Source organism: Dama dama, chromosome 15, assembly GCF_033118175.1.
Source record: "Dama dama isolate Ldn47 chromosome 15, ASM3311817v1, whole genome shotgun sequence".
In the NCBI taxonomy this organism is placed as follows: Eukaryota; Metazoa; Chordata; class Mammalia; order Artiodactyla; family Cervidae; genus Dama; species Dama dama.
In genome coordinates, this window is record NC_083695.1 from 87937718 (window position 1) to 87960501 (window position 22784).

Here is a 22784-nt window from a genome sequence, read left to right on the forward strand (position 1 = left end):
TCACACAGACACTGGAGATACACAGTGTTGAACACGCTCAGTCAAGCCTGATGGACATCAATACCTAGCCCTCAGCAGCCTTTCCCTGGAAGACTCTGAATCTCAGTCCCCAGTGCCTCTTCCTTCAGGAGAAACAGTAGGGTGCCTTTTCCTGTCTCCTTCAAGGAACCGAATCGGGCTTGGCCCTGAGGCTGGTGAACGGAGGTGACAGGTGTCAGGGCCGGGTGGAGGTCCTGTACCGAGGCTCCTGGGGCACCGTGTGTGACGACAACTGGGACATCACCGACGCCAGCGTGGTCTGCAGGCAGCTGGAATGTGGCTGGGCCGTTTCAGCCCCAGGAAATGCCCGGTTCGGGCAGGGCTCAGGGTCCATTGTCCTGGACGAAGTGGGCTGCTCAGGGTACGAGACTTACCTGTGGAGCTGCTCCCACAACCCCTGGAACACACACAACTGCCAACACAGCGAGGACGCCAGCGTCATCTGCTCAGGTTGGTTTCTATGAACTGCATTTTTGTGAGTGATTTTCTCCCAACAAGAGCTCTTCTTTGCACTGGGCTCAATCCCACTGAGCTTCCATGGAAGTTGGGTGGTTTTACTGACTCCATCATTGATAGATGTCAGTCCTGGATTTCATGGATCCACTGCAGCCCCTTCTGTATTGGACCCCTGGAACAGGGGGGTGTTTTCAGATTGTAAGAGCAAATTCCGCTCAGATGTTTTTCAGTTGTGGAGACTGATGTCTGAGCTTGATGTTTCATATTCAGTTCTCCTGGACAAAACCCGGGCCGCCCTTTTCAGGCCATGGAGGGACGGGCGCTCAGCAGTTCTCTCAGGGACCTGATGGGTGTCTTGCGTTGAGCCTGGGTGCTGAGGCTGATCATGCTTCCTCTTTGTTGCAGCTGCACAGATCACCTCCTCAACTCCAGGTGAGTTCTGGCAGCCCCATGCAGTGAGACTCCTCTCTGGGATTCCACTTCTCAGGTTTCTAGAAGAAGAACACCCTCATCCTAGGGAGTCATTTCCCTCAGAGGACTCTGGAGGCTCTCCAGTGACCAGTGGAATCCCCAGGACCAGGGCTGTCACTCAGCTGTCCCTGGAGGGGCGTCTGGTCTCCTGCCACCTCCTGCTGCCAGTGTCTGCTCAGAGCTGCTATGAGGGGAAACAGGATTAGATCCTCTGATCATTTCTATGAAAATAAGTGTCTGAGTCATGCCATGCAGAACTGTGACCACTTTAGAACCATGACCAAGGAGCAGACTCTCAAGTATCTATCCATTAAAAAATTTCTTCAGGTTGAATGCAATTTCCCAAATGATCTTTTCCCACAGTGATAATATCTACTCCTGAATCAGGTGGGAACTTCCATGTTCTTAGTCCATTTGGCCAGTAACACTGTAGGTGGGCATAGTCAAGGTTCCGAGACATCCTTATTAGGACAAGTATTTCCTTTCTCCACCAAAACGATGACCATGGAATTTAAAAATTTTCAGCAGCATCCTAAAATCACTTGGTTTTCTTTCTAGATTGGTGGTCCGCAACAAGTACAACCACTCGGAGTAAGTAACCCATTTTTCCACCTGACCCACAGGCCTGGGGATTCATTCCAATTCACAGACATGGGTGCAGTTCTTCCTCTTGGGTCCAGGTTCTGAGCTCACCACCTCAAATAATCTGGACGGTTGCCTTCACTTGCCAGAGTTATGGATAAGCTTTACCTATGAGTTGTGCCATATGTCACTCAGAATGCTTTTGTCTCCAAGTACTAGGATGGCCACTCACACTCTCTTAATTTGGGCTGCTGCCACGGCTTACATATCGAGGATACTGAGCTCTATAGGGCAACCTTCAGAGAGCGCTGGATCCAGAAGTCCCAATGTTCTTTATCCCCACGCACTTTTCTGACCTCTGCTTGGTTTTGTTTATGAGCTTCACTGTCAGGTTGCTTCCTGCCAGGGGCACTTGTCAGCCACAAGTCTTCTGCCACAGAGGGGAGAGTCTTTGGTTCTCGATGTTGAGCAGAAACTCCTGGAGGCATTGTGAACAGCCTGCTCGTAATAGGTGACTTCTCCCCAGTCGTCTCCAAGTGCTCCAATGATAGTCACCAATTCCAAGGTTATTTCAAGATTCAAGCTTAAAAAAAAAAGATACAAGATAAGCTTTGTGTGTGAAAGTGACCTGAATACGTATGAATGGATAAGTCTCCAGAATAACCTTGGGCTGAAGGAGTGGGTTCCCACGTAGGGGTGACAGGCTGAACTTAGCACCTAGTGGGCCTGGGAAGCTGTGTCAGTGGTCTCTTGCTACAGAGCCTCATTCTATCCCAGAGGTCTGGGATGTAGGCTGTGGGCTTCCCGTCTTCCCACCTACACCCTGAGATCGGATTCAGCACCTGAATTGCTGAATTTGGGGATGCCATCAGAGAACCTACAGAGCTAGTCTACAGTCCACAGTCAAGGTTTCTATCACACAGACACTGGAGATAGTGATGAACACGCTCAGTCAAGTCCTTATGGACATCAATACCTAGACCTCAGCAGTCTTTCGCTGGAAGAAATCTGAATCTAGGTCCGAAGCACCTTTTCCTTCAAGAGAAACAGGAGGGTGACCTTTCCTGTCTCCTTCCAGGAACCGAATCAGGTTTGGCCCTGAGGCTGGTGAACGGAGGTGACAGGTGTCAGGGCCAGGTGGAGGTCCTCTACGGAGGCTCCTGGGGCACTGTGTGTGACGACAGCTGGGACACCAACGATGCCAACATGGTCTGCAGGCAGCTGGAATGTGGCTGGGCCATTTCAGCCCCAGGAAGTGCCCTGTTCGGGCAGGGCTCAGAGCCCATTGTCCTGGACGACGTGGGCTGCTCAGGGCACGAGACCTATCTGTGGAGCTGCTCCCACAGCCCCTGGAACACACACAACTGCCAACACAGCGAGGACGCCAGCGTCATCTGCTCGGGTGGATCACACATAAGCTGGGGATGCTTCTCTGCGTGTGGTTTCTTGCTTACTTTTTGATCCCCTTGAGAAGCATTCTCTACGTTTCCCTTTTCCTTGAAATCCTCTAGTGCTTTGCTTATTTAGTATAATAGCTTTTTTCTCGCCTTTGGGAATGTAGATAGACAATTAGAACAGAAACACAAACTGAAAGTGACCTTCTGCTTCATGCCACATGCCACATGCAAACCAAGGCAAAAGAGAGCAGGTCTGCCAGGAGGTCTCTGAGCAGAGGTCATGGGCTGGGGCTGCCGGTGGCCCCGGTTCTGCCTCCTGAGTCCTGGACTGTGGCCCCTCCAAGGAACTGGGAAGCACGATCTGGGCACCAGGACTGCTGTGAGCAGGGCAGTGGCCCTGTGTGACCTGCCAGACCCCACCTTGTCATCACCTAAGGTCGAGCCTGACTGATCACACATGGGACTTGACCTAGAGCTGGAGCCCTGTCTCACTGCCTCAGTGGATCCATAAAAACTGGGAGCCTGGCTATTGATTCTGTATCCACTGTGTCATCAAGACACAGAGTCAATCACCTTGACTTTGGAAATAAGGGGTGCTGGTCTGCCGGGACCTCTCAGGAAGAGCCTCTTTGGAGGGTTGAGGATGGCAGAGGTCCCGCCCTCCACGGCAGAACGGGTGCACGGACTGACACCTCAGCTGCTCTGCATCTCAGCATCCCCCACTTTGCCCCCGTGGAGCACCTTCTGTGCACCTTGTCTGACCTGCCTTCTCTCTCCCCCAGCTGCCCAGACCCAGACCACGGTTGTGCCAGGTGAGTCCTGCTGCCTCTTGACTCTGGGATGTCCCCTCCCCTTGAGCAACCCCCAGGGCCCCCAACCAGTAGCCCCAGGAGGGGACTGTGGGGATGCTGTTCCTCTCAGGACCTGCCCTGGTCACTCTAGAGCATGTAGACGGTTCCAGATGAGCCATAACACAGGCATCCTCTGGGCTGGTTCAGTGATTTCAGGACTTCCTGGCTGCACAGTGTCTCCCCAGAGCTTTGGGTGATGGGGTGGTCTGTCCTGGGGTCATTTCTGCTTGAACATATTCTCTGGACCAAGAGCTATGTGTATGGAGAGGACAGAGCGTTTTCCTGTCCTCCGCCCCGGACGGAGTCTAGGCGATGCTATTACCAAGAAGTACCCAGTCAGCAGGGCATGGTGATGGCTCTGTGGGCTGTGCCACCTCCTCAGATGAGTGTGTCCCTTTTGATGACATGATCTGGGCTCACAGCAAACTCTCAGAAAAGGCCTCTGTCTCCCCCAGACCCTTGAGCTTCTCAGACCCCACTGTCCTGATCCCAGTTACAGGTCAGCAGGCCAACCTTGATTCTACTGACCTTCTTTGTAATCCTGCCTTGTTTCCCCTGCAGATTGGTGGCATCCGACAACTGACTATGGTGAGCATCATTCAGATCCTGCTAAACTACCGGCATGCAACACTCCAGTCCACAGACATGGGTGCAGTGCTTGCCTCTTGGGTCCAGGTTCTGAGCTCACCAGCTCATCTACTCTGGACGGTTGCCTTCACTTGCCAGAGTTATGGATAGGCTTTACTTATGAGTTCTGGCCTGTGTTACTCAGAACACTTTTATTTGCAAGTATTAGGATGGCCACTCACACTCTCTTAATTGGGGCTGGTGCCACGGCTTACATATCGAGGATACTGAGCTATATAGGGCAACCTTCAGGGAGCGCTGGATCCAGAAGTCCCAATGTTCTTTGTCCCCACGCACTTTTCTGACCTCTGTTTGGTTTTGTTTATGAGCTTTACCATTAAGTTGCTTCCTGGCAGGGACACTTGTCAGCCACAAGTCTCCTGCCACAGAGGGGAGAGTCTTTGGTTCTCGATGTTGAGCATAAACTCCTGGAGGGATTGTGAACAGCCTGCTGGTAATAGGGGCCTTCTCCCCAGTCATCTCCAAGTCCTCCAATGATAGTCACCAATTCCAAGGTTATTTCAGGATTTAAGCTTACAAAAAAAAAAAAAAGAGTTTCAAGATAAGCTTTGTGTGTGAAAGTACCTGAATATATATTGAATGGAAAAGTCTTCAGAATAAACTTGGGCTGATGGAGTGGGTTCCCACGTAGGGCTGAATGGCTGAACCTGGATCTATGGTGGGAACTGGGAAGCTGTGTCAAGGTCTCCTGCTGCAGAGGCTCATTCTATCCCAGAGGTCTGTCATGTAATTTGCGGACGTAGGCTGTGGGCTTGCCCTCTTCCCACCTGCACCCTGAGATCGGATTCAGTCCCTGAATTGCTGAACTTGGGGATGCTATCAGAGAACCTGCAGAGCCTGTCCGCAGTCCACAGTCGAGGTTTCTATCACACAGACACTGGAGATACACAGTGTTGAACACGCTCAGTCAAGCCTGATGGACATCAATACCTAGCCCTCAGCAGCCTTTCCCTGGAAGACTCTGAATCTCAGTCCCCAGTGCCTCTTCCTTCAGGAGAAACAGGAGGGTGCCTTTTCCTGTCTCCTTCCAGGAACCGAATCGGGCTTGGCCCTGAGGCTGGTGAACGGAGGTGACAGGTGTCAGGGCCGGGTGGAGGTCCTGTACCGAGGCTCCTGGGGCTCCGTGTGTGACGACGGCTGGGACACCAACGACGCCAGCGTGGTCTGCAGGCAGCTGGGCTGTGGCTGGGCCGTTTCAGCCCCAGGAAATGCCCGGTTCGGGCAGGGCTCAGGGTCCATTGTCCTGGACGACGTGGGCTGCTCAGGGCACGAGACTTACCTGTGGAGCTGCTCCCACAGCCCCTGGAACACACACAACTGCCAACACAGCGAGGACGCCAGCGTCATCTGCTCGGGTGGGTTTCTATGACCTGCATTTTTGTGAGTGAATTTCTCCCAACAAGCGCTCTTCTTTGCACTGGGCTCAATCCCACTGAGCTTCCATGGAAGTTGGCTGGTTTCACTGAGTCCATCATTGATAGGTGTTAGTCCTGGATTTCCTGGATCCACTGCAGCCCCTTCTGTATTGGACCCCTGGAGCAGGGGGGTGTTTTCAGGTTGCAAGAGCAAATTCCGCTCAGACTTTTTTCAGTTGTGGAGACTGATGTCTGAGCTTGATGTTTCATATTCAGTTCTCCTGGACAAAACCCGGGCCGCCCTTTTCAGGCCATGGAGGGACGGGCGCTCAGCAGTTCTCTCAGGGGCCTGATGGGTGTCTTGCGTTGAGCCTGGGTGCTGAGGCTGATCATGCTTCCTCTTTGTTGCAGCTGCACAGATCACCTCCTCAACTCCAGGTGAGTTCTGGCAGCCCCATGCAGTGAGACTCCTCTCTGGGATTCCACTTCTCAGGTTTCTAGAAGAAGAACACCCTCATCCTAGGGAGTCATTTCCCTCAGAGGACTCTGGAGGCTCTCCAGTGACCAGTGGAATCCCCAGGACCAGGGCTGTCACTCAGCTGTCCCTGGAGGGGCGTCTGGTCTCCTGCCACCTCCTGCTGCCAGTGTCTGCTCAGAGCTGCTATGAGGGGAAACAGGATTAGATCCTCTGATCATTTCTATGAAAATAAGTGTCTGAGTCATGCCATGCAGAACTGTGACCACTTTAGAACCATGACCAAGGAGCAGACTCTCAAGTATCTATCCATTAAAAAATTTCTTCAGGTTGAAAGCAATTTCCCAAATGATCTTTTCCCACAGTGATAGTATCTACTCCTGAATCAGGTGGGAACTTCCATGTACTTAGTCCACGTGGCCAGTAAGACTGTAGGTGGGCATAGTCAAGGTTCCGAGACATCCTTATTAGGACAAGTATTTCCTTTCTCCACCAAAGTGATGACCATGGACTTTAAAATTTTTCAGCAGTATCCTAAAATCACTTGTTTTTCGTTCTAGGTTGGTGGCCCCTACCAAGCACAACCACTCAGAGTAAGTAACACATATTTCCCCCTGACCCACAGGCCTTGGGTGTCCTCTCCCCAGGCTTGGCTGCTGGTCTCCGGGCTGTAGTCAAAGTGCTCACTCTCCAATGAGTTCAGCTCTCCTGACTGTCCTGCCACATGATGTCCCCGCGGCTGATGTCCCAACCCCAGGAGGGTTGGGCCTCTCTCCTGCTCTTCTTTGTCCATTACTAGTCTGATCAGGATGAGATTCCTACAAATAGTCAGTCTCCAGATAATGCTGACCACCTGTTTAGGTCCAGCTCCTCCCAACAGCCTGCCTCTGGGTTGCCACTGAACCATAGCTCACAACCCCACCCTGCTTCCAGATCTTTCCTCCGCATCACCATCCTTCCCTCCTCACCACGGGGCTGCCTACAGCAGCTGCAGCTTTAAGCTGCCCCATCCCCATGATACATTCTATCAATGATGGTAGTCTTCATCCAATGGCAAGGTCAGTCCCTCACACCGAGGAGGGGACATCAAGTTTGTAAGAGTGAAATCGCCCCAATATTTGCTGTTGTTTGTGAAGAATGATGTGTGAGATTAATGTTTCCTATTCAGCTCCCTGGTGCAACTCTTAGGCCTCCCTTCCCTGGCCATGAAGAGGCCGGGAACTCAGCATCTCTCTCAGGAAACTAATGGGTTCATTGCAGCCCATCATGGATGCTGAAGCTGATCATGTTTCCTCTTTCTTGCAGGACCAGGAATCAACTTCTCCACTCCAGGTGAGTTCCAGCAGGCCCACCCAGCCAGGTTTGTCTCTGGGATTCCACCCTCTCAGGTTTCCAGAAGGAGAAGAGCAGACTCTACCTGGGGAGTTATGTCTCTCTGAGGACTCGAGTCTGTTCAGTGACCAGCCAAGTCCCCAGGACCACGGCTGTCACTCAGCTCTCCCTGGAGAGACCTCTGGTCCCCTGCCACATCCTGCTGCTTGTTTTGAGTGAGTGAGAGAGGATTGGGTCCTCTGATCATTTCTATGAAAATAAGTGTCCTAGCCATGCCAAGCAGAACTGTCACGCCAACCACTTTAGAACCATGGCCTAGAACAGCCTCACAAATGTCTATCCATTAAGCAATTCCTTCAGGTTGAAAGCAATTCCCAAAAGGATCCTTAGGCCACAGTGTTAATATCTGCTGCTGAACAAGCTGGGAACTTCTCTCTACTTAGCCCATGTGGCCAGTTACACTGTAGGTGGGAATAGTCAAGGTTCTGAGACTTCCTTGTTAGGACAAGGGTTTATTTTCTCCACCAAAGTGATGACCATGGACTTTAAAATTATTCAGCAACATCCTAAAATCACTTCCTTTTCTTTCTAGACTGGTGGCCCCCAACAACTACAACCACTCAGAGTAAGTAACACATTTTTCCAACTGACTCGCAAGCTTTGGGTTTCCTCTCCCCAGGCTTGGCTTCTGGTCTCCGGGCTGCAGTCAGGGTGCTCACTCTCCAGTGAGGTCACCTCTCCTGACTTCTGCCATGTGGTGTCCCCACAGCTGATGTCCTAACTCCAGGAGGGCTGGACCTCTTTCCAGGCTCTTTTTGTCCTTAATTATTCTGACCTGTGTGATTCAGATCTCTAGTCAGACTCTTGACGATGCTGACCTCCAGGTTAGGTCTCACCCCTCGCTAGGACACTAGTCCCTGGTCAGTGCAGCCTGGATGGACTCTGCTTCAGCGTCACCAGCAAAGGCTCCAAACAGCCTACTTCTGAATTGCCACTGAAGCACTCCTCCCTGGCCCACCCCGCTTCCACATCTTTCCTCCACATCCCCATCCTTCCTTCCTCACCACCTGGCTCCCTACAGCAGCAGCGGCTTCAGGCTGCCACACCCCCATGATCCATTCTCTCAGTGATGGTCATTTTCACCCAATGGCAAGGTCAGTCCCTCACATCAAGGAGGGGATGTCAAGTTTGTAAGAGCGAAATAGCCCCAATAGTTGCTGTTGTTTGTGAAGACAGATTTGTGAGATTGATGTTTCGTATTCAGCTCCCTGGTACAACTCCTAGGCTGCCCTTCTCTGGCCAGGGAGGGGCCAGGCACTCAGCATCTCTCTCAGGAAACTGATGGGTTCATTGCAGCCCATCGTGGATGCTGAAGCTGATCATGCTTCCTCTTTTCTTGCAGGACCAGGAATCAACTTCTCCACTCCAGGTGAGTCCCGGCAGCCCCACCCAGCAAAGGTTTGTCTCTGGGAATCCACCCTCTCAGGTTTCCAGAAGGAGAAGAGCAGACTCTACCTGCGGAGTCATGTCTCTCTGAGGACTCGAGTCTGTTCAGTGACCAGCCAAGTCCCCAGGACCACGGCTGTCACTCAGCTCTCCCTGGAGAGACCTCTGGTCCCCTGCCACATCCTGCTGCCTGTGCCTGTTGAGTGTGTGAGAGAGGATTGGGTCCTCTGATCATTTCTGTGAAAATAAGTGTCCTACTCATGCCATGCAGAACTGTGACCATTCTCAAAACCATTTTCAAAAGCAGCCTTACAGACCTTTCTCTGTTAAATACTCCTGCACGTTGAGAGTAACCCCCAAATGATCTTTACGGCGCCTTGAAAACACCTGGTGCCCAACATGGAAAGGTGTGCTGCTGTGGACGCCAGTCCTTTAGGCCAGTCTCCGTGTAGGTGGGAATGGTCAAGGCTCTGAGAAGTCCTGCAGGAGGAAAAGGACTTCCTGAGGACACTCATCCGGAGGACGATCTCTTGTCACAACACCCCCGGAGACCCACCACAATGGGGATGTTCCTCTCTCTCTGCTCTGCAGGCTCCTTTCCAAGTTGTGGCGGCTTCTTATTCAGTGCCAGTGGGAACTTTTCCAGCCCATTCTACCCTGGATACTACCCGAACAATGCCAACTGTGTCTGGGAAATACAAGTGAACCCCGGCTACCTCATAAACCTGGGCTTCGACAGTCTGCAGTAAGTAACCCCCAGGCCACCTGGAGAAGGAGGTGTCTTCCACGGACCACCCTGGGGTTTGAGTGGGGTCCTGGGCTGGGAGGCTTTCCCCTCTCAGGTCCCATGGACTACATTTCAGGTTTCTCTGATCCCCACCAGGAAGTCTCAGTCTCGATAGTGGGCAGTCCCTTGATCTGATTAAGGAAGAGCAAGAGGACGGTCTTAGATTCAAGGACGTTTCTCATAAAGTCCAAAATACCTGCAAAGTTTATGAGCAGCAGACATTCTGATGTTGATGTGAATCCCGCTTTCCACACAGGTTGGAGACACACAGTAGCTGCAGTTATGACTATGTTGAAATCCTTAATGGACCACTTAGTAGCAATGCCTCAGCGAGGAGAATCTGTCGTTACACCAGGGAAATATTCACTTCTCATTCCAACCGATTGACTGTTCGATTTCGGAGTGATGGCAGTGTCCAAAACACTGGTTTTTCTGCTTGGTATAACTCCTTTCCAAGAAGTGAGTACAAGGCATGAAGAAAAGATCCGTGGTTACCAAGAGGATGGGGTTTTGGGGAAGGGGTGGATGCAGATTTGGGGATTAGCAGATGCAGACTACTACATATCAAATGGATAAACAAGGTCCCACTGTAGAGAACAGGGAGCTCTATTCTGTGACCTGTGATAAACTGTGTAGAAAGAATATGGAGGCGGATACGGAAAAGAATATATCTGGAGAATGAGGGATCTGAACTCTGTGAGGTCAGGAGCCCCTTCCAGGTGGATCACGTAGCTGTTTATTCACTGATCAGTGTCATTGCGTGGCTTTTGGGATGAGGAAAGAAGCAGGGGTTAATTGGCTTTGGGTGTTTGCTGGGGGATGGGGTCATCACCTCTTACAGTGTGTGTCTTTCAGACATCAGCTTGAGATTGGTGAATTGGAACTCCTCCCATCCCACATGTGCTGGGCGTGTGGAAATCTACCATGGTGGCCAGTGGGGAACAGTGTGTGATGACAACTGGGACATTCAAGATGCCCAGGTGGTGTGCAGACAGCTGGGCTGTGGATACGCAGTCTCAGCCCCAGGAAATGCCTACTTTGGCTCTGGCTCTGGCCCCATCACCTTGGACGACGTGGCGTGCTCAGGGGCAGAGACCAACCTCTGGCAGTGCCGGAACCGGGGCTGGTTCTCCCACAATTGTGGCCACTATGAAGATGCTGGAGTCATTTGCTCAGGTATTGGGTGATGTCATATGTGGAAGGCTCCTTTCACCTCGGGGCTGCTGGAAACAGAAGCAGTGGAAACTGGAGGCCAGTGACTGGTGGTGTGTGTGGCTAGTTCAGGGCGTGGCGGTGGGCAGGCGCTTGTCAGAGTTCCCCTTGACCTGTGCACTCCAGGAGACCTCGCAGAGGCCACTTGATCTCTGGTCCTTGTGCTGAACACTCCGCTGGTGTCCAGCTTATCATTACTCTCCCATTTGCTTTATGGGCTTACCTCGTGCCTCAGAGGGTAAAGAATGCACCTAAAGCAGAAGATGCTGGTTTGATCCCTGGGTCTGCTATATTCCCTGGAGAAGAAAATGCAACCCACTCCAGTATTCTTGCCTGGAGAATCTCACCGACAGAGGAGCCAGGCAGGCTACTGTCCAGGGGGTCCCTAAAGTGTCTGAGATGAGTTAGCAACTAAACAACAGCAACTTGGTGCTGAGGCTGATCGTGCTTCCTCTTTCTTGCAGTTGCACAGATCAACTCCTCCACTCCAGGTGAGTCCCTGCAGCCCCACCCAGCCAGTCTCCTCTCTGGGATTCTGCTTCTCAGGTTTCCAGAAGGAGAAGAACAGCCTCCTCCGGGGGAGTCATTTCCCTCCGAGGACTCTGGAGGCTGTTCAGAGACCAGTTGAATCTCCAGGACCAGGGCTTTCACTCAGCTCTCCTGGAGAGACGTCTGGTCTCCTGCCGCCTCCTGATGCCTGTGCCTGTTCAGAGCTGCTGTGGAGTGGAGAGGATTAGGTCCTCTGATCATTTCTATGAAAATAAGTGTCCTAGTCATGGCAAGCAGAACTGTCATGCCAACCACTTTAGAACCATGGCCTAGTAACAGCCTCACAAATGTCTATCCATTAAGCAATTCCTTCAGGTTGAAAGCAATTCCCAAAATGATCCTTAGGCCACAGTGCTAATATCTGCTGCTGAACAAGCTGGGAACTTCTCTCTACTTAGCCCATGTGGCCAGTTACACTGCAGGTGGGAATAGTCAAGGTTTTGAGGCGTCCTTGTTAGGACAAGGATTTACTTTCTCCACCGAAGTGATGACCATGGACTTTAAAATTATTCAGCAACATCCTAAAATCACTTCCTTTTCTTTCTAGACTGGCGGCCCCCAACAACTACAACCACTCAGAGTAAGTAACACATTTTTCCACCTGACTCGCAGGCTTTGGGTTTCCTCTTGCCAGGCTTGGCTGCTGGTCTCCAGGCTGCAGTCAGGGTGCTCACTCTCCAGTGAGTTCACCTCTCCTGACTTTCCTGCCACATGACATCCCCAAAGCTGATGTTCCCAACCCCAGGAGGGCTGGCCATCTCTCCAGACTCTTTTTGTCCTTGACTATTCTGACCAGCTTGAGATTCAGATCTCTGGTCAGACTCTAGAGGATGCTGACCTCCTGTTTAGGTCCCACTCGTAGCTAGAACACTAGGCGTGGGTCAGTGCAGCCTGGATGGACTCTGCTTCATTGCTGAGGTTGGTGTGTCACGAGCAAAAGGTCCCAACAGCCTGCTTCTGAGTTGCCACTGAACCACCCCTCACTGCCCCACCCCACTTTCACATCTTTCCTCCACATCCCCATCCTTCCTTCCTCACCACCTGGCTCCCTACAGCAGCAGCAGCTTCAGGCTGCCCCACCCCCATGATCCATTCTCTCAGTGATGGTCATTTTCACCCAATGGCAAGGTCAGTCCCTCATATCAAGGAGGGGACGTCAAGTTTGTAAGAGTGAAATCGCCCCAATAGTTGCTGTTGTTTGTGAAGAATGATATGTGAGATTGATGTTTCCTATTAAGCTCCCCGGTACAACTCTTAGGCTGCCCTTCGCTGGCCAGGGAGGGGCCGGGCACTCAGCATCTCTCTCAGGAAACTGATGGGTTCATTGCAGCCCATCATGGATGCTGAAGCTGATCATGCTTCCTCTTTTCTTGCAGGACCAGGAATCAACTTCTCCACTCCAGGTGAGTCCCGGCAGCCCCAGCCAAGGTTTGTCTCTGGGATTCCACCCTCTCAGGTTTCCAGAAGGAGAAGAGCAGACTCTACCTGCGGAGTCATGTCTCTCTGAGGACTCGAGTCTGTTCAGTGACCAGCCAAGTCCCCAGGACCACGGCTGTCACTCAGCTCTCCCTGGAGAGACCTCTGGTCCCCTGCCACATCCTGCTGCCTGTGCCTGTTGAGTGTGAGAGAGAGGATTGGGTCCTCTGATCATTTCTGTGAAAATAAGTGTCCTACTCATGCCATGCGGAACTGTGACCATTCTCAAAACCATTTTCAAAAGCAGCCTTACAGACCTTTCTCTGTTAAATACTCCTGCACGTTGAGAGTAACCCCCAAATGATCTTTACGGCGCCTTGAAAACACCTGGTGCCCAACATGGAAAGGTGTGCTGCTGTGGACGCCAGTCCTTTAGGCCAGTCTCCGTGTAGGTGGGAATGGTCAAGGCTCTGAGAAGTCCTGCAGGAGGAAAAGGACTTCCTGAGGACACTCATCCGGAGGACGATCTCTTGTCACAACACCCCCGGAGACCCACCACAATGGGGATGTTCCTCTCTCTCTGCTCTGCAGGCTCCTTTCCAAGTTGTGGCGGCTTCTTATTCAGTGCCAGTGGGAACTTTTCCAGCCCATTCTACCCTGGATACTACCCGAACAATGCCAACTGTGTCTGGGAAATACAAGTGAACCCCGGCTACCTCATAAACCTGGGCTTCGACAGTCTGCAGTAAGTAACCCCCAGGCCACCTGGAGAAGGAGGTGTCTTCCACGGACCACCCTGGGGTTTGAGTGGGGTCCTGGGCTGGGAGGCTTTCCCCTCTCAGGTCCCATGGACTACATTTCAGGTTTCTCTGATCCCCACCAGGAAGTCTCAGTCTCGATAGTGGGCAGTCCCTTGATCTGATTAAGGAAGAGCAAGAGGACGGTCTTAGATTCAAGGACGTTTCTCATAAAGTCCAAAATACCTGCAAAGTTTATGAGCAGCAGACATTCTGATGTTGATGTGAATCCCGCTTTCCACACAGGTTGGAGACACACAGTAGCTGCAGTTATGACTATGTTGAAATCCTTAATGGACCACTTAGTAGCAATGCCTCAGCGAGGAGAATCTGTCGTTACACCAGGGAAATATTCACTTCTCATTCCAACCGATTGACTGTTCGATTTCGGAGTGATGGCAGTGTCCAAAACACTGGTTTTTCTGCTTGGTATAACTCCTTTCCAAGAAGTGAGTACAAGGCATGGAGAAAAGATCCTTGGTTACCAAGAGGATGGGGTTTTGGGGAAGGGGTGGATGCAGATTTGGGGATTAGCAGATGCAGACTACTACATATCAAATGGATAAACAAGGTCCCACTGTAGAGAACAGGGAGCTCTATTCTGTGACCTGTGATAAACTGTGTAGAAAGAATATGGAGGCGGATACGGAAAAGAATATATCTGGAGAATGAGGGATCTGAACTCTGTGAGGTCAGGAGCCCCTTCCAGGTGGATCACGTAGCTGTTTATTCACTGATCAGTGTCATTGGGTGGCTTTTGGGATGGGGAAAGAAGCAGGGGTTAATTGGCTTTGGGTGTTTGCTGGGGGATGGGGTCATCACCTCTTACAGTGTGTGTCTTTCAGACATCAGCTTGAGATTGGTGAATTGGAACTCCTCCCATCCCACATGTGCTGGGCGTGTGGAAATCTACCATGGTGGCCAGTGGGGAACAGTGTGTGATGACAACTGGGACATTCAAGATGCCCAGGTGGTGTGCAGACAGCTGGGCTGTGGATACGCAGTCTCAGCCCCAGGAAATGCCTACTTTGGCTCTGGCTCTGGCCCCATCACCTTGGACGACGTGGCGTGCTCAGGGGCAGAGACCAACCTCTGGCAGTGCCGGAACCGGGGCTGGTTCTCCCACAATTGTGGCCACTATGAAGATGCTGGAGTCATTTGCTCAGGTATTGGGTGATGTCATATGTGGAAGGCTCCTTTCACCTCGGGGCTGCTGGAAACTGGAGCAGTGGAAACTGGAGGCCAGTGACTGGTGGTGTGTGTGGCTAGTTCAGGGCGTGGCGGTGGGCAGGCGCTTGTCAGAGTTCCCCTTGACCTGTGCACTCCAGGAGACCTCGCAGAGGCCACTTGATCTCTGGTCCTTGTGCTGAACACTCCGCTGGTGTCCAGCTTATCATTACTCTCCCATTTGCTTTATGGGCTTACCTCGTGCCTCAGAGGGTAAAGAATTCACCTAAAAGCAGAAGATGCTGGTTTGATCCCTGGGTCTGCTATATTCCCTGGAGAAGAAAATGCAACCCACTCCAGTATTCTTGCCTGGAGAATCTCACCGACAGAGGAGCCAGGCAGCCTACTGTCCATGGGGTCCCTAAAATGTCTGAGATGAGTTAGCAACTAAACAACAGCAACTTGGTGCTGAGGCTGATCGTGCTTCCTCTTTCTTGCAGTTGCACAGATCAACTCCTCCACTCCAGGTGAGTCCCTGCAGCCCCACCCAGCCAGTCTCCTCTCTGGGATTCTGCTTCTCAGGTTTCCAGAAGGAGAAGAACAGCCTCCTCCAGGGGAGTCATTTCTCTCCGAGGACTCTGGAGGCTGTTCAGTGACCAGCTGAGTCCCTAAAACCTGGGCTGACACTCAGGTCTCCCTGGAGGGACCTCCCGTTCCCTGTCACTTCCTGGGACCTGTGCTGATTCAGTTGGCTGTAGGAGTGGAGAGGATTAGGTCCTCTGATCATTTCTATGAAAATAAGTGTCCCATTGATGCCATGCAGAACTGTGACCATCATAGAACCAAGTAGAATAGCAGCCCTACAGAGGTTTATCTGTTAAATAATCCTTCATGTTGAGAGCAATTCCCCAAATGGTCTTTCTGAGACAAGGAAAATATCTGGTGCAAATATGTTTGGATGTGCTGTGTTCTCTAACTGCTTTTTACTAGACACAGTGCAAATTGGTATAATCAAGTCTCTGAGAAGTCCTGAATAAGGATAACGATTTATTTTCTCCATCAAACTCTTGAGTATGGAATTAAAAAATGATCCGGCAATATCCTAAAATCACTTGCTTTCTTTCTAGACTGGCAGCCTTCAACAACTACACCCACTCAGAGTAAGTATCGCATTTTTCCACCTGACCCACAGGCCTTGGGTTTCCTCTCCCCAGGCTTGACTGCCGGTCTCCGGGCTGTAGTCACGGCACTCACTGTCCAATGAGTTCACCGCTCCTGACTTTCCTGCCATGTGGAGTCTCTGTAGCTGATGTCCCAACCCCAGGAGGGCTGGGCCTCTCTCCAGGCTCTTATTTGTCCTTTAATCAGCTGGTCATCCTAAAACTCGGATCTCTGGTCAGTGTCTAGGTGAAGTCTCCCACTGTGTAGGCCCTGCCCCTCATCTGGGACATTAGTCCCAGGTCAGTGCAGCCTGGGTGGAGCCTGGTATGTAATCAGCAGAAGTTCCCAATAGCCTGCTTCAGAGTGGCTGCTGAACCACCCCTCACTGCCGCCCCCCCCACCACCCCAGATGTTTCCTCTGCATCCCCAGCTTCCCTTCCTCACCACCTGGTTTCCTACAGTAGCACCAGCAGCTTCAGGCTGCCCCTCCCCCTGACCCATTCTCTGCAGGGCAGCTAGGGTATCTTCATCAAATGCCAAGGTCAGTCCCTGCCTCAGGGCTGGAATCCTCAGCACCGTCTGGACACAGATCCTCAGTGCTCAGGACAATCTCTAGGGCTTGCAAATTCTTTCCCATTGTTGAGTTGATTCCTGCCATCCTTCCCATCACTGCTCCATCCACCTCGGGGTTCCCCAATTGTGCCAGCTACTCTCATACCTAGGTTCCTTCACACATGCTGTTCCCTCTGCCTGGAACACCCTTCCGACCTTTTTGCCTCACCTCCCTGTGTACCCGTCCCCTTTCCCTCCTCAGTCTGGACCAGGAGCCAAATCTCCCAGCTCCTAGCAACTCCTGGGCTCTGTTCCATCACAGTCCCATCCCTGGAGACTGGGATTTGCTCTTTTCCATCCTCTTCTTTAGGCTGTGAGCTCCCAGAGGGCAAGTCCCACAGCTGGCATCTCGCTGGGAATTTGGGGTTGGCATATTTCCAGTGCAGAGCTGAGAAGCACTCAGCAGCTGAACCAAGGGTGCCAGGAAACTGATCATTATCTTTTCTGTTTGTCAACAGATCCTGTTTACAATGTCACCGGCCCAGCCAGTAAGTTCTGAGCCCCCTGACCATCCCCCTTCCCTTCTCCTCGATGACGGTGACCCTGGGGAGGGACGAGGAGAACAGTGAGGAGACGGCTTTCCTGAGTACGGCCTCCCTGTAGGGGCACCGCAGTGACCCTCAGTAGGGAGTCCAGGTGTAGGCACCTCCCGGTGGGATTCCCCCACGTGACTGTGCAGTGGACCCTGAGGGTCATCGGCATTTCTCCCTTTGTCCCAGCAGCAAATTATTCCTGCGGAGGCTTCCTGACCCAATTTTCAGGGAACGTTTCCAGCCCATTCTACCCTAGGAACTATCCGAACAACGCCAAGTGTGTGTGGGACATTGAAGTTCAAAACAACTACCGGGTGACTGTGGTCTTCAGAGATGTCCAGTAAGTGTGTGCGGTGGTGGGAGGAGATGTGTGGTGAGCCCCTTGCAGGCATTTTAGAAGGAGATAACTGGCACTTCTGGAGAGATGCTTGACCCACTGCCCTTTTTTTCTATGGGTTCCATTTTCGACCAAGTGTAGAAGCAGCCAAGGAGGGGACGCCAGGACCAGAGTCCTGGGTCAAGTTGCAGGTCTGTCACTATTTTGCTGTGTGACCTCAGGAAATCATTTAACTCTCCTGAGCCTGAAAAGAGGAGACTATAATACCTGTTCCCTCCCCTCCTGGTTCCTGGGAAAGTCATAAGAGAAATATATGAAAATACTTGGGCAATGTTACCCAATGGGAGGGGTTATTGTTAGAAGTAGTAATAGCAGAAAGAATCCTATTAACAACCACACTAGCTTTTCTGAACTCATTTCTCTCCACCCCCTCTTTCTCTGGGGAGTGGTTTTGGGCAGAAGAGGAATAATTCTTGTGGCAGATCTTAGGTTATCTGTTCCTCATCCGATGAAGGGTGGGGATCCTTGTTTTAATCAGAGGAGACAGCATCAGAACCACCGGGAAGTATGATTGGCTCAAGGGGGAGGGCTGACCACACTGAGACACCAGGAGCTTGTAGAGTCCTAGGAAAGGGGTGCCATCATTTTTTCTCTAACAGTCACCGCTAAACAAAGTAGTTTTTTCTCTTGATTTCTGGTTGCAGTGGCCTGGGAGGTTTTGCCTTGGAAGTTCATGTCGGGTTTTGCAAAAGATGTGATGTTATTTTAATCTCTTCATCATTGCAATTCATTTGGGGGATTGTACTTAAAGCTCATTAAATTCTACAGGGGAAGGTTAACCATGACTAGTTCTGAGCCAGCATCTTAGTAACAATGACCACCATTTATGGCATTTTTATGAAGCATTTTTCCATCTATTATACTGTTAGAGCCTCCTGACAGCTCTCTTCAGTATACTTGCATTGGGAGATTTCACCTTTGCAAATAAAAAATCTGAGCTGCAGAGAGCTTATCTGACTTGCCCAATACTTATTTGTTCAATTATTTGTTTCTGTTGCTATGAATTCATGGATTAAAAAAAAAATTCTATGGGAAACTGGGGTCTTTTTGGTCAAAGAAAAAGTCGAAGGTGGGATGTCATTCTTTCTTACGTGATGTGAAGGGCTGTCAGGAGAGGAGCTGTAGATTTCATACGCATGACCCCAAAAGGCAGGAGTAAGACCGATGTATGGAGGTCATGGGAGGATGAACCTCCATTGGATTTAAGAAAGTCTAACGAACTGGTGGTTACCAGTAGGGAGAGGGTTTGGGGGAGGGGCACTCTTGGGGTAGGGGATGAAAAGGTACAAACTATGATGTAGAAAACAAGCTACAAGGCTCTATGGTGTCAATACAGCCCAGGGAGGATAGCCAATATTTTTTAAATAAGTATAAATGGAGTATAGCCTTTAAACATTGTAATCACTATATTTACACCAGTACCTTGTGTAATATTGTACATCAACTGTACTCCAGTAAAAAAAGAAAGTCTATTCCTTTCAATTATTAATTTTGTTGGAGTTTCTGGCTTAGAGGTATAATACCTCTGACCACCAATGTCAAATCCTGGTTGAAAGTGAAGCCAGACTGTGCGTTCCATCTCTGCAGGCTGGAAGGCGGTTGTAACTACGATTACATCGAAGTGTACGACGGCCCGCACCACAGTTCCCCACTGCTCGCCCGGGTTTGTGATGGGGCAAGGGGCTCCTTCACCTCATCGTCCAACTTCATGTCCATCCGCTTTGTCAGCGACATCTCCATCACCAAGAGAGGGTTCTTGGGCGAATATTACTCCAGCCTTTCCAATGGGAACACGAGTAAGTCCCCACTCATCCGGGGTGACACCTCTGAGCGCCTTTGGCGGCTCAGCCACCCTGTGGCTGTGGAAGGAGAAACGAGAGCCACCCCATCAGGACACCAAGGCTTGGTGTGGGGCAGAAGGGGGCCAAGAGCAAGGGGTCTGGGGACTCCGGCTGCCCAGGACTGGCTGATGGGTGGCGGGTTGGCCTTTCTGTGGTCAGCAGAGATGAAGTAGAAGGGGGTGAGAGGACACCGTCGTAAGACAGTGAGATGTCAGTGCCAAGGGCAGAGGGGACCACCTGGCTTGAGACCTTGTGGCCTTCCCAGAGTGTGGGACACTGTGACCTTGTCCTGAGACCTAGCGTATTTGGCTGATTCCTGAAAGTGGTCTGAGCTGCTCTCTCAGCCACGTCCAGCAGAGGCTGGCGGCCACAGGTGGATCTATTAAATTGCCTGACGTACAGATTGACCAGGGGCTGGGCAAGGAGATGTGCTGGCTCTCTTTGCGGTCAGGATTTTAAGCACTGACCTGCCCTTAGCTGCAGGACCTATATTAAGTCCATAGCTAAGGATGCTGACTTCCCAACATCCCTGCAAGTTGCCCCAAGTGTTACTCTGTGTGTGTGTTAGTCACTCAGTCGTGTCTGACTCTTTGCAACGCCGGGGACTGTAGCTCATCAGACTCCTCTGTCCATGGAATTCTCCAGGCAAGAATACTGGAGTGGGTTGCCATTCCCTTCTCCAGGGGATCTTCCCCACTCAGGGATCGAACCTGGGTCTTCTGCATTGCGGGCAGATTCTTCACCATCTGAGCCACCAGTGAAGCCCAAGTGCTATCCTACTAAAAGGATAAACAGCAACCTGGCAAAAACATTTTGTTGTTTTACATCTTGCCCGCATTTCTCCATCAGAGGAATCCTAGTCCCCGTGCCCTCATAGGAGTCTCAGGAGAATGGAACTGACTCAAACCCCAGGGCATCTTCAGAGGGGTGGTGAGCTGTGTCCACAGGAAGACCACGTGCCAGCCATCTCAGTCTTTTTCTGTGGGTTTAGCGGGGGGTGCGCTGACTGACCGCACTGTCTGCCTTTGGCCCCCAGAGTTGCTTTGCCTGCAAAATCACATGCAAGCCAGAGTGAGGACGAGCTACCTCCAATCCTTGGGCTACTCTGCCAGGGACCTCGCCATTCCCGGCTCAGACAGAAACTACCAGTGTCAGCCCCAGATTACATCGAGCCAGGTGACATTCACGATTCCCTACTCCGGCTGTGGCACCAGCCAGCAGGTAAGCCTGGAGCTTCCCCCCACCTCCTGCTGAGCAAGCTTTCTTAGTGACAAGTGCTCTGTTTTGGGAATCCTGGGGACCCAGAAAATATAACTGTGGTATAACCAGAACATAATCTGGGTGAGGCTATAAATGCATTCCTTGGTGTCATGACGTGGCTGCAGCCACATTCAAACAGAAAAAGAAGGCAGGTCAGCGGGAGTTTTTCCCACAGTATCCAGCAGAGAGGGTGCCTGGCAGGCTGCCATCAGGTCAGCAAGAACAGTAGCAGCTCCCAGGGGCAGTTGCAGGTTTTAAAGGGCCTGGCGCTTCTATAGGTTGAGGTTGGGGTGGGTGAGAGGGACGGGTGCCTCCTTCATGGAAAGAAGGCAAGCATGTCTTACTTTTAGAAATCTTACAAAAACACATGGTGGTGTCAGTGCATTGCTGACCCCTGGAGGGACCTGCGCATGGGGTCGGGGGTGGGGGTGGGGGTGCTGACGCCTACACTTGATTGTTGTTTAGTTGCGAAGTCATGTCCAATTCTTTTGCGACCCCATGGACTGTAGCCCACCAGGCTCCTCTGTCCACGGGATTCTCCAGGCAAGAATATTGGAGTGGGTTGCCATTTCCTTCTCCGGGATATCTTCCTCATCCAAGCATCAAACCTAGACAGATGCTTTTTACTACTGGGCCACCAGGGAAGACCTTAAGCTTCATTAGCTTCACAATAATACATTGGCCTCTGCAGGTGTCCCTAGTTGAGCTGTCACCACCTAGGGTGACCAGCTATCTTGGCTGACTTGGGACTTAGCAGATTTTAGCGAGAAGTCCTAAGTCCCGGGAAACTCCTCGATCCTGTCACCCTACAAGTGACGGACCCCGAGATTAGTCCATGTCAAACTCCCCGAGTTCCCCAGCAACAAGATACACACCTCCTCTCATTGTCATCCTGCTTGAAAAGCAGGGAGACTGGGCTTTGAGGAGTCAAGAAGGTTGCCCAAGGCTCCTTAACTAGGTAGGTAGTGGTAGGACTGACGTCAGACTCTGAGAATCTCAAAACTGTGGCGCTGAGTGAAAGAAGGCATGCACGCCAGATCCCCTGCCCTGTGATTCCATTTCCGCGAAGCTTAGAAATGAAGAGTCAGTGTGTGATGGGCCAGTCTGGTGGGGGCGCTGCCTACAAAGGGCAGATGGAGCTCTGGGATTGTGAGAATGTTGGGCCTCTTACTGCCAGATCTCACTCAATGGCACTCTTAGAGTTGTTGCACTTACTTTATGCAAATTTATTTCAAACTCTCCATTCTAGTTCTGAATTTTTGACCACCACCTAAGTAACCACTTCCAGATCTTGTCTGTCAGGAAACAGACACAGAGGAAATACTTTTAATAGGTTTGTTGTTGTTGCTTAGTCACTGGGTCTTGTCTGATTCTTTGGCGACCCCATGGACTATAGCCCCGCAGGCTCCTCTGTCCATGGGATTTCCCAGGCAAGAATACTGGAGTGGGTTGCCATTTCCTACTCTAGGGGATCTTCTTGACCCAGGGATCCAACCTGCATCTCCAGCATTTGCAGGCGGATTCTGTATCACTGAGCCACATAGGAAGTTTTTTATTAGGTTTTGGTCTGCAACAAATATACAGCATGAAATGCTCGAGTGTGTACAGTGTGTGTGACACACGCAATCAGAGGGTTTGTTAGTCACCAACGACATTCTGCCCATTTGCTGTGTGCCAGGCAAGGGGCCACGAGGGCGCTGTGCCTGATCTGTTCCAGTCACAAGGAACAGTGACAGATGCAAGGGACACTCGATTAGCCAACCAGATGAGCCTGTCGTCAGCGGACGGGTGCCCGGGCCCAAGGGTCTGCAGTCACCATTGTGGTCACCCAGCTCCCATCAGATCTCCTTCTGGGAGGACCTGAGTGGGTCACGAATGCGTTAAGTGCAGAGAAGTGTACAGATGAGTCATGCCCTGCAAACCCTCTAGTCCACCTGGCTTATACATTTTGCAAATCAGCCATGTTGGATTCTGGTTTGTCCTGAGTTTAGTCAGTGGGA

At 51.3% G+C, this 22784-nt stretch overlaps 1 protein-coding gene across 10 annotated transcripts in view; it reads left to right on the forward strand.

The window, feature by feature from the left end:
- Window positions 1-22784, forward strand: part of DMBT1 (deleted in malignant brain tumors 1) — a 68315-nt gene that overhangs the window by 38802 nt on the left and 6729 nt on the right. For 6 of the 10 annotated variants that reach the window (XM_061162822.1, XM_061162826.1, XM_061162824.1 and 3 more), the window contains 26 exons: window positions 166-489; window positions 901-927; window positions 1525-1557; window positions 3728-3757; window positions 4358-4384; window positions 5476-5799; window positions 6211-6237; window positions 6835-6867; window positions 7580-7606; window positions 8199-8231; window positions 9009-9035; window positions 9644-9797; window positions 10096-10298; window positions 10695-11015; window positions 11516-11542; window positions 12148-12180; window positions 12977-13003; window positions 13608-13761; window positions 14060-14262; window positions 14659-14979; window positions 15481-15507; window positions 16108-16140; window positions 17212-17241; window positions 17473-17626; window positions 19271-19479; window positions 20561-20745. In XM_061162822.1, coding sequence (XP_061018805.1) covers window positions 166-489; window positions 901-927; window positions 1525-1557; window positions 3728-3757; window positions 4358-4384; window positions 5476-5799; window positions 6211-6237; window positions 6835-6867; window positions 7580-7606; window positions 8199-8231; window positions 9009-9035; window positions 9644-9797; window positions 10096-10298; window positions 10695-11015; window positions 11516-11542; window positions 12148-12180; window positions 12977-13003; window positions 13608-13761; window positions 14060-14262; window positions 14659-14979; window positions 15481-15507; window positions 16108-16140; window positions 17212-17241; window positions 17473-17626; window positions 19271-19479; window positions 20561-20745 — 2993 coding nt within the window. The remainder of the gene's footprint in view (window positions 1-165; window positions 490-900; window positions 928-1524; window positions 1558-3727; window positions 3758-4357; window positions 4385-5475; window positions 5800-6210; window positions 6238-6834; window positions 6868-7579; window positions 7607-8198; window positions 8232-9008; window positions 9036-9643; window positions 9798-10095; window positions 10299-10694; window positions 11016-11515; window positions 11543-12147; window positions 12181-12976; window positions 13004-13607; window positions 13762-14059; window positions 14263-14658; window positions 14980-15480; window positions 15508-16107; window positions 16141-17211; window positions 17242-17472; window positions 17627-19270; window positions 19480-20560; window positions 20746-22784) is intronic. The other 4 variants (XM_061162823.1, XM_061162827.1, XM_061162831.1 and 1 more) reach the window with 4 other exon arrangements.